The sequence below is a fragment of the Oncorhynchus masou genome, chromosome 1 (genome assembly GCF_036934945.1).
Source record: "Oncorhynchus masou masou isolate Uvic2021 chromosome 1, UVic_Omas_1.1, whole genome shotgun sequence".
NCBI lineage: Eukaryota > Metazoa > Chordata > Actinopteri > Salmoniformes > Salmonidae > Oncorhynchus > Oncorhynchus masou.
The window spans coordinates 35,494,338-35,509,005 of NC_088212.1; the positions used below are offsets into that span (position 1 = coordinate 35,494,338).

At 44.7% G+C, this 14,668-nt stretch overlaps 1 protein-coding gene across 1 annotated transcript in view; it reads right to left on the bottom strand.

Annotated features, from left to right (window-relative positions):
* The window catches only part of kcnip3a (Kv channel interacting protein 3a, calsenilin), a 56,912-nt gene that overhangs the window by 9,811 nt on the left and 32,433 nt on the right, over positions 1 to 14,668 (bottom strand). Inside the window, exon 2 of the mRNA XM_064984051.1 lies at positions 11,937 to 12,126. Coding sequence (XP_064840123.1) covers positions 11,937 to 12,126 — 190 coding nt within the window. The remainder of the gene's footprint in view (positions 1 to 11,936; positions 12,127 to 14,668) is intronic.

Genomic DNA, 14,668 nt, shown 5'->3' on the forward strand with positions numbered 1-14,668 from the left:
GAGAGAGAGAGAGAGAGAGAGAGAGAGAGAGAGAGAGAGAGAGAAAATATCTCACCAGGGTGGCCAGGCAGGATGTTAGGAAGAAGAAGAGAGATGCATTGTGGAGGAATTGAGAGCGAGAAGAGAGGACAGAAGTTTGGGTTCAGAAAAATAGAACAAAAGAATACTATGAATAATGGGTGAACCACTCCTTCACATAAAAATGCATGATCAGCATGATTCACCATCGCTTGAGTCTATCCACAGGAGCGATGAATGTGTCAAAATACTACATTTACCTGATCTATAGATAATAAGATAACAGGCACATATGGAATTATACTACTCTCTAATGCTTATGATGTCTGTGATAAGTCTAAACTGAAGCACTTTAATGTGGGGTCGAAGGCTTTCTATTGTAATTGATTTGGCACAGTGGCTACAGAACACTTTGTCTGGCCTTTGGCCTACAACTATATATTATTCAGGGAACTTTATAGAATCTGAATGATGTTATTCTCTACAGTAAACATGATTTTAATGCCCACTAAAACATTTTTCTCTTGAGAGATATTTCCTAATAGATACCACAACCGCCTGTCTCAGAATGCCCAATTGCAAGATACACACTGCCCTACCCCAGCCTTAGAAGATGGCAGCTTTATGTTTGGTTAAGTTGACTGCAACTTTCTTTCTATACTATCTTAGAATCTATCAAATGACAAAATAGCAAACACCAAATGCCCTATCCCAGATACTAGTTGCCCAGATACCACATATCCACTTTGCCTCCCAAATACAAGATACAGTTTGAACACCCAACCTCAGATAGCAGATAGTTAATGCCCTGCCTTAGCTGAAACATCGAGCTAAATGCCATGTGCCCATTTGTGAACATGGAATAAAAAGATACAGACCCCCAGCATTTTTGCTTCCCTGCCATTTCATTGGATTTCTAGCCTACTGGAGCCTCCTCGGGGCCCTTACCTTCAAAGGAGGACATGGGCTCCAGGATGCCAAAGCCCTTGAGCACGGCCACAAACATGATCATGACCACACCAATGGCAAACAGCTCCATGCCCTGGATCTGAAACCCCATGGCTGGGAGAGGAGCACGCTGAGGGAAAGCACACACACAGAGGCCTGGTGCCCGGGGAAAGGGGGAGGGGGGGGGGGGACTCCAGCAGGTGCAAGGTTAATGATAGTGATAGTCGCTGTGGTTGAACAACAGATGCTAGGCTATCCACCAGTCAGTCAGGTAGGCTAGGTACTTGGAGGCTTGGCTAAGCTTATCAGCTGGTGCTAACATAACGAGCAGGGCAGCATGAAAGAATGGACAAGAAAATGGATGTAAAATGTCAAAGATTATGGAATGGAAAATATGAAAAAGTGGGTAGACATGGGGAAAAAACGCTCTCTTTAGATCTGACCTGTGGGAAAATAGAGGTTGAGTCCAAGTCCACTTATTTTGGTGGTGAGGAGCGGTCTAAAGTGAACTTTGTTGTCATTCCTCCACAGTTGTTCTCAAAAATCCAGACAGATAGCCATTGATAGAGCATCGCTGTACACCTTTACAGTCCAAATAGTAAGCGTCAATCATCTTAGAGCCGTCATTTTGGGAGACTGAATGACTGAATAATCTCTGGATAAAATCACCTTCAGGAATTACAGAGAATTCCAATCGATGTTCTGTGATATCCGGTTCATGATGTGTTTTAAAACTGTGAATCGTTGAAGTGAATCAGATGACTAACTTGCTGAGTCAGGAAGGTGTGTAGAAGTGATGAGAGTGAAATCCTACACCTCACTGTGATCATCTCATCTTTCCCACGATATAAACAGAAATATAAGAACATCCACAACATAAAGAAACAGAATCTATGAACTTAAAACAGTCCCTCTCTGTGAATGAAACACAATACCGGGTGCCTTTCCTTCCTTCCTTATTTTAGATCTTGTCATAGTATACAATATGTATAAATCAATCAGCTAATCAATCAATCCACAATATAATCAATACTATAATTGACAGATCAATAGACTCGTTAAATATCAGTACTCCAGTCTCTGATAATTCACCAAACACCACTTTCTAAGACATTACGAACAATCTTTGCACTTATTTCTCTTTGTTTCCCGACCATTCCTTCCTCTTTCTCTCAGTAACACTTGGTCCAGTCCAGTCCAATCGAATCTGGTCCAGATCTGGTTGGGTTCACGCCAGGTTCAATGTGATTCACGCTAATGCGGTTCACACGCCCAGTATTTTCAGTCCAGTTTATTCCAGGTAGTGACCACATAGGGTTCCGGAGGATTGGGTCTGTGTAGAACTGAGAGGTGTCCGATGGACTGAAGAGCTACCAGCAAGCACCGCCCATCCCTTACTGTCAGTTGCCTTCCCTTCTCTCCTCTTCTGCGCTCTCTCTCTCTCTCTCCCCCCACCCGCCTTTCATCTCTCTCTTTCCCCTCTGTCCCATAAGAAACCACAGATGATGAAGCTACAGTGGGCAGTCCAGTGACTCTCTTCATCCACTCCAAACCTCCTCTCTTTCTGTCCATATCGCCCCTCCTCTCCTCCCTCTGTTCATCTCATCCGTCTCACCTCTCTTTCCAGCCGACCTCCATCCCCCACATTTATTCCTTCACGCTTTCTAACCACAGGCTGAGTATCTCATTTGGTTCCCTATTTTATTCTCTCTATCTATCTCCCATTCGATCTCTCTCTCTCTCTCCCTCTCTTCTCTTCCTGACCACCTTCCCCCTCTCATCTTCTCTTTTCAGACGCAGTGCTTGGGGACCAGGGGTGAAGTCACATTTCCAGACTGAGACAGAGGGCCCGATAGGAGGATCAAGCACACACGCACACACACACACACACACACACACACACACACACACACACACACACACACACACACACACACACACACACACACACACACACACACACACACACACACACACACACACACACACACACACACACACACACACACACACACACACACACACACACACACACACACAGCAAGTGCTAGACAAGGGCTGTGTTCAGAAGACAATAAAAGGAGATGTTTCTGTGTGTATGTGCGCACTTGTGTGAGACATATCTGTGGATAGGTGGTGGAAAACTGAGGATAAGATACAGTAGTTGATGAGTGTGGACCTGCTAACGCTTTGAGTAAGATGGCGATGGAGACGTGTGTGTGTGTGTGTGTGTGTGTGTGTGTGTGTGTGTGTGTGTGTGTGTGTGTGTGTGTGTGTGTGTGTGTGCGTGTGTGCGTGTGTGCGTGTGTGCGTGCGTGTGTGTGTGTGAGCGCTCGCTAATGCATTGATGCAGATGGCTGGGAGACAGCGAGAGGCCAGAGTGAGAGAGATCAATGAACCTGTGCTGAGCCTCTCCCCTGTCCTCTGCTCTTAACTCCACAGCACTAACTATACCACTCCATATCCTTATATCTATACACTACAAGCATCAATACTCTGACATGTTAGGGAAGCCTGCTTGGCATTTAGATAGACATATAACCTGTGATCCTAAATGTGTGCATGCATGTCTGTATGTATGTCTGTCTGTCTGTGAATACCAGTTGGAAACTTTACCCTCACGAAAACACTTAGCTACTGTAAATCTCACCCTACAGTATGTCGCTCCAGTCACTCAATACCCACAGTGATTTGGTTCCACAGAGTGGTGTGGTGTGTGTGTGTGTGTGTGTGTGTGTGTGTGTGTGTGTGTGTGTGTGTGTGTGTGTGTGTGTGTGTGTGTGTGTGTGTGTGTGTGTGTGTGTGTGTGTCATCCCAGCCAGCATCACTGCAAATATCAGCTTATTATCTAATTTGTTCAACACAAAAAAACATACAGTTTGCTTCAGAGCAGACAGACAGGAAAGAGCTCAATGTCTGGTATCTGGTCAGTGAGTGGATCATCATTAGCTCCAGACCCAGCCTCTGGACAGCTGAGCCATAGATCGCCAGAGGATTGACCCATGCTATTCGTATCTTGCTGGTGAAAACAGTCCTACTCTAACAGAGTCCAACACACAAACAGACAAGATACACACCAATATGACAAGATACACACCAATATGGTGTGTCTAAATACTGCTTTTAAACACCGTAGAGCCATATTCAGAACAGGACTTACTGAGGAAAGAGAGGGAGGGAGTGGAAAGAGAGAGATGGTACATGTGATGGTGTACAATACTTGAGCAGTGGTATCTAACAGCATTATGATGACAGTCAGACAGAGAACATGAGTATAGAAATAAAGAACATAGAGAGAAAAAGCCACAGTAGAGAGGTCGAGAGTAAGGTGAAAGCCAGAGAGAAGAGTAGTAGAGAGTGGGGTGAGAGCCTACCTGAGCGGTGGTAGCGTGCAGCCCTATGGTGACAGTCAGACAGACAGCTGGAGCGAGACAGACGCCTCCTGGCCTCCAGGGAGAGAGCTGCCATCACAGCACCCATAGCAACCAGGCGAGACCAGACAGCACAAGGTGACAAGAGAATAAACTCGACTAGACAAGACGAGACTTCAGCTCTGAATAGAGATGCCACAAATGCCAAACTAAAGACTCCAATGAGGTGACATTAGAAGAATCGATGCAAGATTCCAACGAGAAGAGACAGCTACGATTGGAGAAAAACTAGTCACAACTTAACACTTCAATGAGACACACGCAAAGTGATCCACTCAGTAAATAAAGTAACAAAGAAAAGCGAACTCTCAGATAATAACTATCCTACCCGTCATATCAAACGACAGACCGATAGATCAACTGATCAACTGCTGAAAACTGTGTGGAGAGGGCAGACGGTGTGTGTGTGTCACATTTCCCAGTCTGTTTAGAGTTTGTGACACTGGGCTTGAGTCAGAGATGAAGAGAGAGAGAGAGAGAGAGAGAGAGAGAGAGAGAGAGAGAGAGAGAGAGAGAGAGGAGAGAGAGAGAGAGAGAGAGAGAGAGAGAGAGAGAGAGAGAGCGAGAGAGAGAGAGAGGGAGAGAGAGAGGGAGAGAGATCAAACAGGACATTCTAAAGAGCCTGACCTTTCACATGAAACATCACACACTTCCACCACTTTCTTCTCTTCTTCTCTCTGTCTGTTTCTTTCACTCTGTCCACATTCCTCACATTTAAGTACCCTTCAACTCCCCTTCCCGCTCTCCTATCTTGTTCCATGATCACATGTGAAAGACTTTAAATATACTACCTGTAACACGTGTACCTGAGGAACTGTACAAACTGTTGTGCTTCTACACCTGCATTGCTTGCTGTTTGGGGTTTTAGGCTGGGTTTCTGTACAGCACTTTGAGATATCAGCTGATGTACGAAGGGCTATATAAATACATTTGATTTGATTTGATTTGTAAAAGTTGGGTCTTAACTACGCAACCACACAAAGTACAAAATTGGTCATATAACCATGCTTCGGACAAAATCCAAGCTGTGTAATGATTTACAATACCCACTAGAGGGCGGTAACATAATGTATGTAGCAGAGTCACATTAACCTAAATACGGCTCTGGTATACAGTAATGCTGACAGGTTTGTGATCTGATATCTTCAGTACTCATTGTCAGTCAATGAGAGATGAAACATGGGAGGATGGATCCAATGAGAGTTCAGCCTATTTAAAGAATCACATGAAGTGTTACTCAGCTGTTCTCCAGAAACAGTCACGATCATGTAACATGTGTAGGTCTACAATGTGTCACGTGGTTGGTCACTCCTATGTTCCTGTTCAGTGTCTCAGTGCCACAAGGATGTAATCGATTCAAAACAGGAACCCAAATGGAAACAAAAGAAACCCATTCGATTACACATATGAGGCAACGGAATATGTTTTTTTTAGATATGTCAAAAAAATGGTTTTAATTAATTAATTCCAAAATAATGGTCTGGAACGCCAACGGCAAGCCACTGTCTACTGGGATGCAGCTTGAATTATAGCAGGTTGAAGGGGAATTTCACCCTGACTGCGACGGCATATAGTTATTACTATATTAACAACATTACGTTTTTATCATAAACGTCACAATTATCCAAACCACAAGCTAGAACCAGCACATTTTCATTTTACTGGTAGAATCGGGAAATGTCCATTCCCTGTGTATTCCTGTGTTGCTCCGTTGGTAGAGCAGCGCCAGGATTGAGGGTTCGATTCCCACGGGGGACCAGTATGAAAAAAGTATTCAAATGTATGCACTCACTACTGTAAATCCCTCTGGATAAGAGCGTCTGCTATGTAAATGAGTAAAATGCCAACTTGAAATGTATTCGTCTGCTCAGAGTAAACAACAAATTCCTGCATTCATAGCGAATCCTGATACCGCCCGCTAGGTAGAGGGGGCATGCCCACAAACATGAATAATGGTGACCAACACACAGCAGCAGAGAGGCTGTGACAGTAGGAGGGATGTTTTGACCCATTTGTGTTTTCGGGGTGGGTGAAAACAGAGTTGGGTGCTGTGGAATCAGTGAAGGTCACCAGAAGTGTTCTGGTGATAATTTATTATGTTTTCTCTGGTCAGAGTTAGCAGGTGCTTGTTGAGGTTTTCAGTTGAAAGAGAGGAGGACCAAAATGCAGCGTGGTTATTCATAAACCTCTTTAATGAAGATGAAAATACGTGAAAAAAACAAAACAGCCCTATCTGGTGCAACAAACACAGAGACAGAAACAATCACCCACGAAACACTCAAAGAATATGGCTGCCTAAATGTGGTTCCCAATCAGAGACAACGATAAGCACCTGCCTCTGATTGAGAACCACTCTAGGCAACCATAGACTTTCCTAGACAACTCCACTAACCACAATCCCATAACCTACAAAAAAAACCTAGACAAAACACACCACATAAATACCCATGTCACACCCTGGCCTGACCAAAATAATAAAGAAAACACAAAATACTAAGGCCAGGGCGTGACAGTGCTCCGCATTAAATGAATGGAGACAAGAGAGGTGAATTGTTTTGCTCTCAAGGAAAGGGCACCATTGAGAGGAGTGATTACTTATGTACATATAGGTAGAGTTATTAGTGACTATGCATAGATAATAACAGAGAGCAGCAGCAGCGTAGAAGGTGGGGAGGCAATGCAAATAGTCTGGGTAGCCATTTGATTAGATGCTCAGGAGTGTTATGGCTTGGGGGTAGAACCTGTTTATAAGCCTCGAGGACCTAGACTGGTTCCCGATTGCCGTTTGGTAGCAGAGAGAACAGTATATGACTTGGTTGCTGGAGGCTTTGACAATTTTTAGAGCCTTCCTCTGACATTGCCTGGTACAGAGGTCCTGGATGTCAAGAAGCTTGGGCCTGGCGATGTACTGAGTTGTACGCACCACCCTCTGTGGTGCCTTGCGGTCGGAGGCCACGCAGTTACCATACCAGGCAGTGATGACACCCGTCAGGTTGCTCTCGATGGTGCAGCTGTAAAACCTTTTGAGGATATGAGGACCCATGCCAAATCTTTTCAGTCTCCTGGGGGAATAGTTTTTGTTGTGCCCTCTTCACAACTGTCTTTGTGTGCTTGGACCATGTTAGTTTGTTGGTGATGTGGACGCCAAGGAACTTGAAGCTCTCAACCTGCTCCACTATCGCCCCGTCGATGAGAATGGGGGCGTGCTTGGTCCTCCTTTTCCTGTAGTCCACAATAATCTCCTTTGTCGTGATCACGTTGAGGTAGAGGTTGTTGTCCTTGCATCACACGGTCAGGTCTCTGATCTCCTACCTATAGGATGTCTCATCGTTGTTGGTGATCAGGCTTACCACTGTTGTGTCATTGACAAACCTAATGATGGTGTTGGAGTCATGCCGGGCCGTGCAGTCATGAGGGAACAGGGAGTACAGGAGGGGACTGAGCACGCACCCCTGAGGGGACCCCCGTGTTGAGGATCAGCGTAGTGGATGTGTTGTTACCTACCCTTACCACCTGGGGGTGGCCCGTCAGGAAGTCCAGGATCCAGTTGCAGAGGGAGGTGTTTAGTCCCAGGGTCCTTAGTTTAGTGATGAGCTTTGTGGGTACTATGGTGTGGAACACTGAGCTGTCGTCAATGAACAACATTCTCACATAGGTGTGCCTTTTGTCCAGGTGGGAAAGGGCAGTGTGTAGTGCAATTGAGATTGCATCATCTGTGGATCTGTTGGGGCGGTATGCGAATTGGAGTGTGTGTAGCGTTTCCAGGATGATGGTGTTGATGTGACCCATGACCAGCCTTTCACTCAGCTCCTATACATACTAGGGGGTCAAAGGATTGTTGTTAGTGTCGGACTTCTTTTAAATAAAGCCTGCTTTGGGGGAGAGAGGTGGGCCAGAGCACGAAGCACTGCCCAAGACAAGTTGTAGTCTTTCAGAGACTGTGTCTGCTTGTATATTTGGGAATGAATCCGCCAATAGGAACATCGCTGAAAGAAGTCCAATAGCCCTATCGAACAAGGACAATCATATATATATACCCAATTAATCTTAACTCATACCAATCCCTCTGATACAGATGACAATCACTCATTCATACTTCACCTCAGCCCTGCAGGTTTAGAGACAGCCACAGCCAGGCAATTAAAATAATACTTTTTACCCACAAAGCTAATTTCTCTCCCTTTGAAATACCCCCCCCCCCCTCTCTCTCTTTCCCTCTCGCCCTGGGTCTCACCTGCCCACATTTCTTCTCTCTCGTCTTTTTCTCTCATGTTGATAAATGAAAAGAAGTCATATTTATCACCCGCTGTCATTCCATCATCACCTCTCTCTCTCTCTCTCTCTCTCTCTCTCTCTCTCTCTCTCTCTCCCCACCTTTCCTTTTTCCATTGTCAACCCTTTTCTCTAACTCCATCTGTCCGGGTTATTTTGAGCCAGAATGTGGTTTAGGTAACAGATCTGTAGGGTATTAGGTCCCTATTTAAACTGCATGGAATTGTGAATTATGGGGATTTACACTGTGAACTGCATTAGCCAACTTTCAAAGGGACATACTGAGTAAAGAGAGAAACGGAGAGGGTAGAGAGAGAGAGAGATCTGTTTTCAAAATAACATCTTAACAGTATAGTAACAGTCATAGCAGCCCCATTTTTTAATCTATCAGCTATCTCTTCTCTGGCATTTGGAGTTAAGAAAGAGAAGGGGGAGCAAACAACTGTCATACACTAAAAAATGCTTTCCCCGGACACCCCTAGGCTACATAACAAAGGAGAGAGAAAGAGAAAGACAGCATGGGAGCAGAGAAGGTCCGAAAAAGGAGAGAACGAAAAAAGGAGAGAAAGAGAAGTACATGAGCTTGCTGATTCAGCAGTGGCAGAGAGAGTGATGAATGGACGGATGCTGTTGGACAGACGGACAGAGGAGGACAGAGGAGGATGGGGGGATAGGTTTGCACCTAATCAATGGCACAACGGAAGGGCAGGCATACATCTAATTAATTGTCGGTCAAAAGACGGACGGACGGACGGACGGACGGACGGACGGACGGACGGACGGACGGACAGACAGACAGACAGACAGAACCAGAAGTCAGGGAGAACATTGAAAAAACGTTAATGCCATATTACAAAAACGCTGACATGCATTTGTCTTGGTGTCTGTACCAGTTTTAAAAACAACAAAAACACCCACTCACTGAAGAGTGGCAATATAGTGTTGCTAATACTGACAAACTGCCGAGAGCAAGATAGACCACAAACCAGACGGGAGGAAAGACCAGAATGAGCGTTCCACCCTATAATGGATGAAGCACCCCACTGACCTGCTCTGCTCTGTTCTGACCCATGCTGTAACTTAATAACATCACGCTATCTAGTCTCCCACACGTATTGGTCACTGGCCTAGAGGAGCCTGGCACTATGTTGGAGAGACACACAGAGGAAGAGATTACCTGGAGTGGGTGATCACTCCAGGTACACACTTTGATTGATTGATGCCAGCAAGCATTTTTCAATATTTTTTTAAAATTAATAAATAGCCAATCAGCGTTGAGCTGAGCTCCCCGAAGGGAGGCCAGTTTGAATTTGGCTTCAGACCAATCAAATCACTTCTTAAGCAAAATGTCATTTTCAGAAAATCTTGTCCGTTTCTGGTCTGCTTGTGTTGATGTCCTGCAGTAGCTCGTGGCCCTGGGGATTTGGACTTGTGGTTTTGATTTAATTCTCTGTACAGCCCAATGATTATGATCTAACCACAATGTAATATGTTGTGCCACTGGCCGGAAACCATTGAAGTTCAATATGTAGCCTAGATGTCGCCTAGTAGGTTCATGTTAACTCGCTAGCTAACTTAGCTGGTTCTGTGATTCATTGTTGTCCATGCGAGGAAGTTAAACAAGCAAGCATTTTAGCTAGGTAGCCTATAACAACAAAAACTAAAAGTGTACTGTATGACAGAGCCATAGACCGTTTTGCCAACATGTTTGAGGAGAGTGAGCAAAAAAAATTGTTTTGCTTGCAAGCACACATACACACACACACACACACACACACACACACACACACACATACATACATAAATCAGTACCATGGACAGCCACATGATATTTAGCAACATTGGACAATTTGTTTTATATACCTTTCAGTTTGCTTCCAGTATATTCAACTTAAGCATATATTGCCTTGTTGATTTGATTATGTTTAAATGTTTAAGCTGAAATGGTGCTAGAATAGCGCAGGCAGTGCTCCTGTTGTCTTTGTGCTGACTCTGTGGTTCTAAATCAGTAGTTGTTTAGTAACCTGTTGAAAACATTAACTTGTTTGACCATGCTACAGGTGATATAACGGTTTGTTACATGCAATAGGCTTCTGTGTATCCAGCAGATTAGAGGGACTCACGGTAGCAAACGGACCAAAGCCTATCCCCCCTCTCTATCGCCCTTTCTCTTCCCAGTCTCCCTCTCTATCTCACTCTACCTCCACCTCGCTATGTCTTTCTCTCCCCCTCTCCCTCCCATTTCTCTCTCGCTTTCTCTCTCTCTTTCTCTCTCCCTCTATCTGATGTTCATGATGCTGACACAGAACACTGTGACTGTGACCACAGAAACAGAATCTATTGGATATATAAGGATGTGACTCTCTCTTCCTTATCACCTTTCACTGACCGGCAAAAATAACATCCATGATACATCAGCTTTTGATACATTGTTACATTCTAGAATAACTCTATAGCTTTCGATCCATGCGGTGCAGTTACATTATTAAGAACAGAATACAGAATACACAGAGTGAACGCAACAGTATCATGCACTAAATTAAATATTTACATGTGCATTTCCCATTTTACGCCACAAGGTGGCGATAAAGAGTCATTACAGTAAACTTCTGAGGAGACACTCACTCAAGGAACAGACGTCTGATAGAACAGTATGATGTGAATACTGTACATTTAGAGACATGCAGAGGGAGAGGTACGCAACCAGTTGTTTTTAATGGCCATTTTAGCTGTTACCAGTCTATACCAGGGCTTCCCAGACTTGGTCTTGGCCCCAGGGCTTCCCAGACGTTTCATTTTTTTGCCCTAGCACCACACAGCTGATTCAAATAATCCAAGCTTGATGATGAGTTGGTAATTTGAATCAGCTGTGTGGTGGTAAATTAAAAACCAAAACATACACCCAGAGGGGTGGGACCAGGACCCAGTTTGGGAAACCCTGGTCTATACAAGCTTAGCCATTGAAGTGTAACTAGGAGCTCTAAAATAATGAGCAAAAGAAGGGCCTTTGATTAATCAAATACAGTGTGTGTGTGAACTCTGACCCCGTGGTAAATGTTCCTGGTACTGAACGTGTCGGCTCAACCAAAGGGACCAGGAGAGGTCAGGCCAGTCGATTCATGAATCAATTCCAATCCAGTTAATTAGAGTTTAAACATTTGACTACACAGTTCTCCTCCTTTCTCTCCACCCCCTCTCTCCTTTCTGTCTCTGTCCCATACTCCTCTCTCCACCTTTCCCCACTCCTCACCTTCCAGCCGCCCCCACCCTCTCCCTCCTCACCTTTGTCTGGTGTTGTCCTGCTGGTTATGATCCATTTGATCAGACAACAGTTCATCAGGGCTTTGTGTGTGAACTGGGGCTTCTGCCATTTCCCAGACTCCTTCACTCTTCCTGGACCAGGCTCTACCCCGTTGGCATCGCCCAACAGACTGCCATCCACCACCTTACCATCCTTCTAGAGAGAGCAAGAGAGAGAGCAAGAGAGAGAGAAAGAGAGAGAGCAAGAGAGAGAGAAAGAGAGAGAGCAAGAGAGAGAGAAAGAGAGAGAGCAAGAGAGAGAAAGAGAGAGAGCAAGAGAGAGAAAGAGAGAGAGCAAGAGAGAGGGAAAGAAGACCACATAGGGAGACAGACAGTGAATGGTTACTACTGCAGACCATTTATGATTGACATGTGCAATCACAGAAAGGCTCAATGAATCAGTGAAGCAATGTAGGCTCTGTGTGGAGAGGAGAGGAGAGATACAGGGTGTGCAGGCTTTAGTTCCAGCCCAGCACTAACACACCTGATTCAGCTAATCAAGATGAGTAGTCGATTAAAAGAATAAGGTGTTCTGAAGCTGAGCTGTCCACATGTGAATGACTCATCAGAGACCATTCAGTGCTACCTAAATGCCATGCTCCATCTCTGAGCTCCGTAACTGAAAGATTGTTATCAATTCTACTGTATTATTCTATATTATTTGTAGCCATCTATTTAACACCACAAACTGCTGCTGGCACTAAGACCGCACTCAACCAGCTGTATAAGGCCATAAACAAACAAGAAAATGCTCATCCAGAAGAGGCGCTCCTAGTGGCCAGGGACTATATTGCTGGCAAACGTAAATACATTTCACCTAATTTCTACCAGCATGTCACATGTGCAACAAAAGGAAAAAAAAACTCTAGATCACCTTTACTCCACTCACAGAGATGCATACAAAGCTCTCCCTTGTCCTCCATTTGGCAAATCTGACCATAATTCTATCCTCCTGATTCCTGCTTAAAAGCAAAAACTAAAGCAGGAGGCACCAGTGACTCGCACAATACGGAAGTGGTCAGAAGACGCAGATGCTACGCTACAGGACTGTTTTACTAGCACAGACTGGAATATGTTCTGGGATTCATCCAATGGCATTGAGGAGTATACCACCTCAGTCATCAGCTTCATCAATAAGTGCATCAATGACGTCGTCCCCACAGTGACAGTACGTACACATCCCAACCAGAAGCCATGGATTACAGGCAACATCCACATCAATCTAAAGGCTAGAGCAACTGCTTTCAAGGAGCGGGACACTAATCCAGATGCATAAAAGATATCCCGCTACGCCCTCAGATGAACCATCAAATAGGCAAAGCGTCAATACAAGATTAAGATTCAATCCCACTACACCGGCTCTGACACTCATCGAATGTGGCAGGGCTTGAAAACTATTATGGACTACAAAGGGAAACCCAGCTGTGAGCCGCCCAGTGACGTGAGCCTACCAGATGAGCTAAATGCCTTTTTTGCTCGCTTCGAGGCAAGCGACACTGAAGCATGCATGAGAGCACCAGCTTTTCTGGACGACTATGTGATAGCGCTCTCTGTAGCCAATGTGAGCAAGACCTTTAAACAATCCAACATTCACAAATCCGGGGGGCCAGACGGATTACCAGGACGTGTACTCAAAGCATGCGCGGACCAACTGGCAAGTGTCTTCACTGACATTTTCAACCTCTCCCTGACTGAGTCTGTAATACCTACATGTTTCAAGCAGACCACCATAATCCCTGTGCCCAAGGAACCAAAGGCAACCTGCCTCAATGATTACCTTCCGTAGCACCCACGACGGTAGCCATGATTGACAATTGTCAAACTCCAGTCACCCAAGTCATATACTGTTCTCTCTGCTACCGCACGGCAAGCGGTACTGCAGCGCCAAGTCTAGTACCAAAAGGCTCCTTAACAGCTTCTACCCCCAAGTCATAAGACTGCTGAACAATTAATCAAATGGCCACCCTGACTATTTACATTGACCCTCACTTTTTATTATCAATGCATAGTCCCTTTACCCCTACCTACATGTATAAATGACCTCAACTAACCTGTACCCCTGCACACTGACTCGGTACCGGTAACCCCTGTATAAAGCCTTGTTATTGTTATTTTATTGTGTTACTTTTTTATAATTTTTTACTTTAGTTTATTTGGTAAACATTTTCTTCACTCTTTCTTGAACTGCACTGTTGGTTATCTACACCTGTTGTATTCGGCGCAGGTAAATCAAATCAAGTTTGATTTGATTTGTATGGCTCATCATCAATCCTTCATCAATGAAGTGCTTATTAAAGAAGATAATCCATCACACGCCAGCTCTAAGAACTGTGGGCTGGTCTAACACCAGAGATGAATGGACATGTAGAAGTGAATAAAGTGATGAACGCAACATGACAAATGTCTGTCTGTAAAGTCCTTACAGGACTATAAAAAGCTACGGGGCGAAGGAGAGATGGATGAAGATGAATGGAGTGTGTGTGTGTGTGTGTGTGTGTGTGTGTGTGTGTGTGTGTGTGTGTGTGTGTGTGTGTGTGTGTTTGTGTGAGTTAGTGAGTGAGAGAGAGAGAGAGAGAGAGAGAGGGGGATGGATGGATGGAGAGGGTCATTGTATCACACTCTAGTGAATGATTCAACATGAGAACAGACAGATGAGGTGAGGGACAGAAGGATGGGGGGAACAAGAAGTAAGAGGTCCA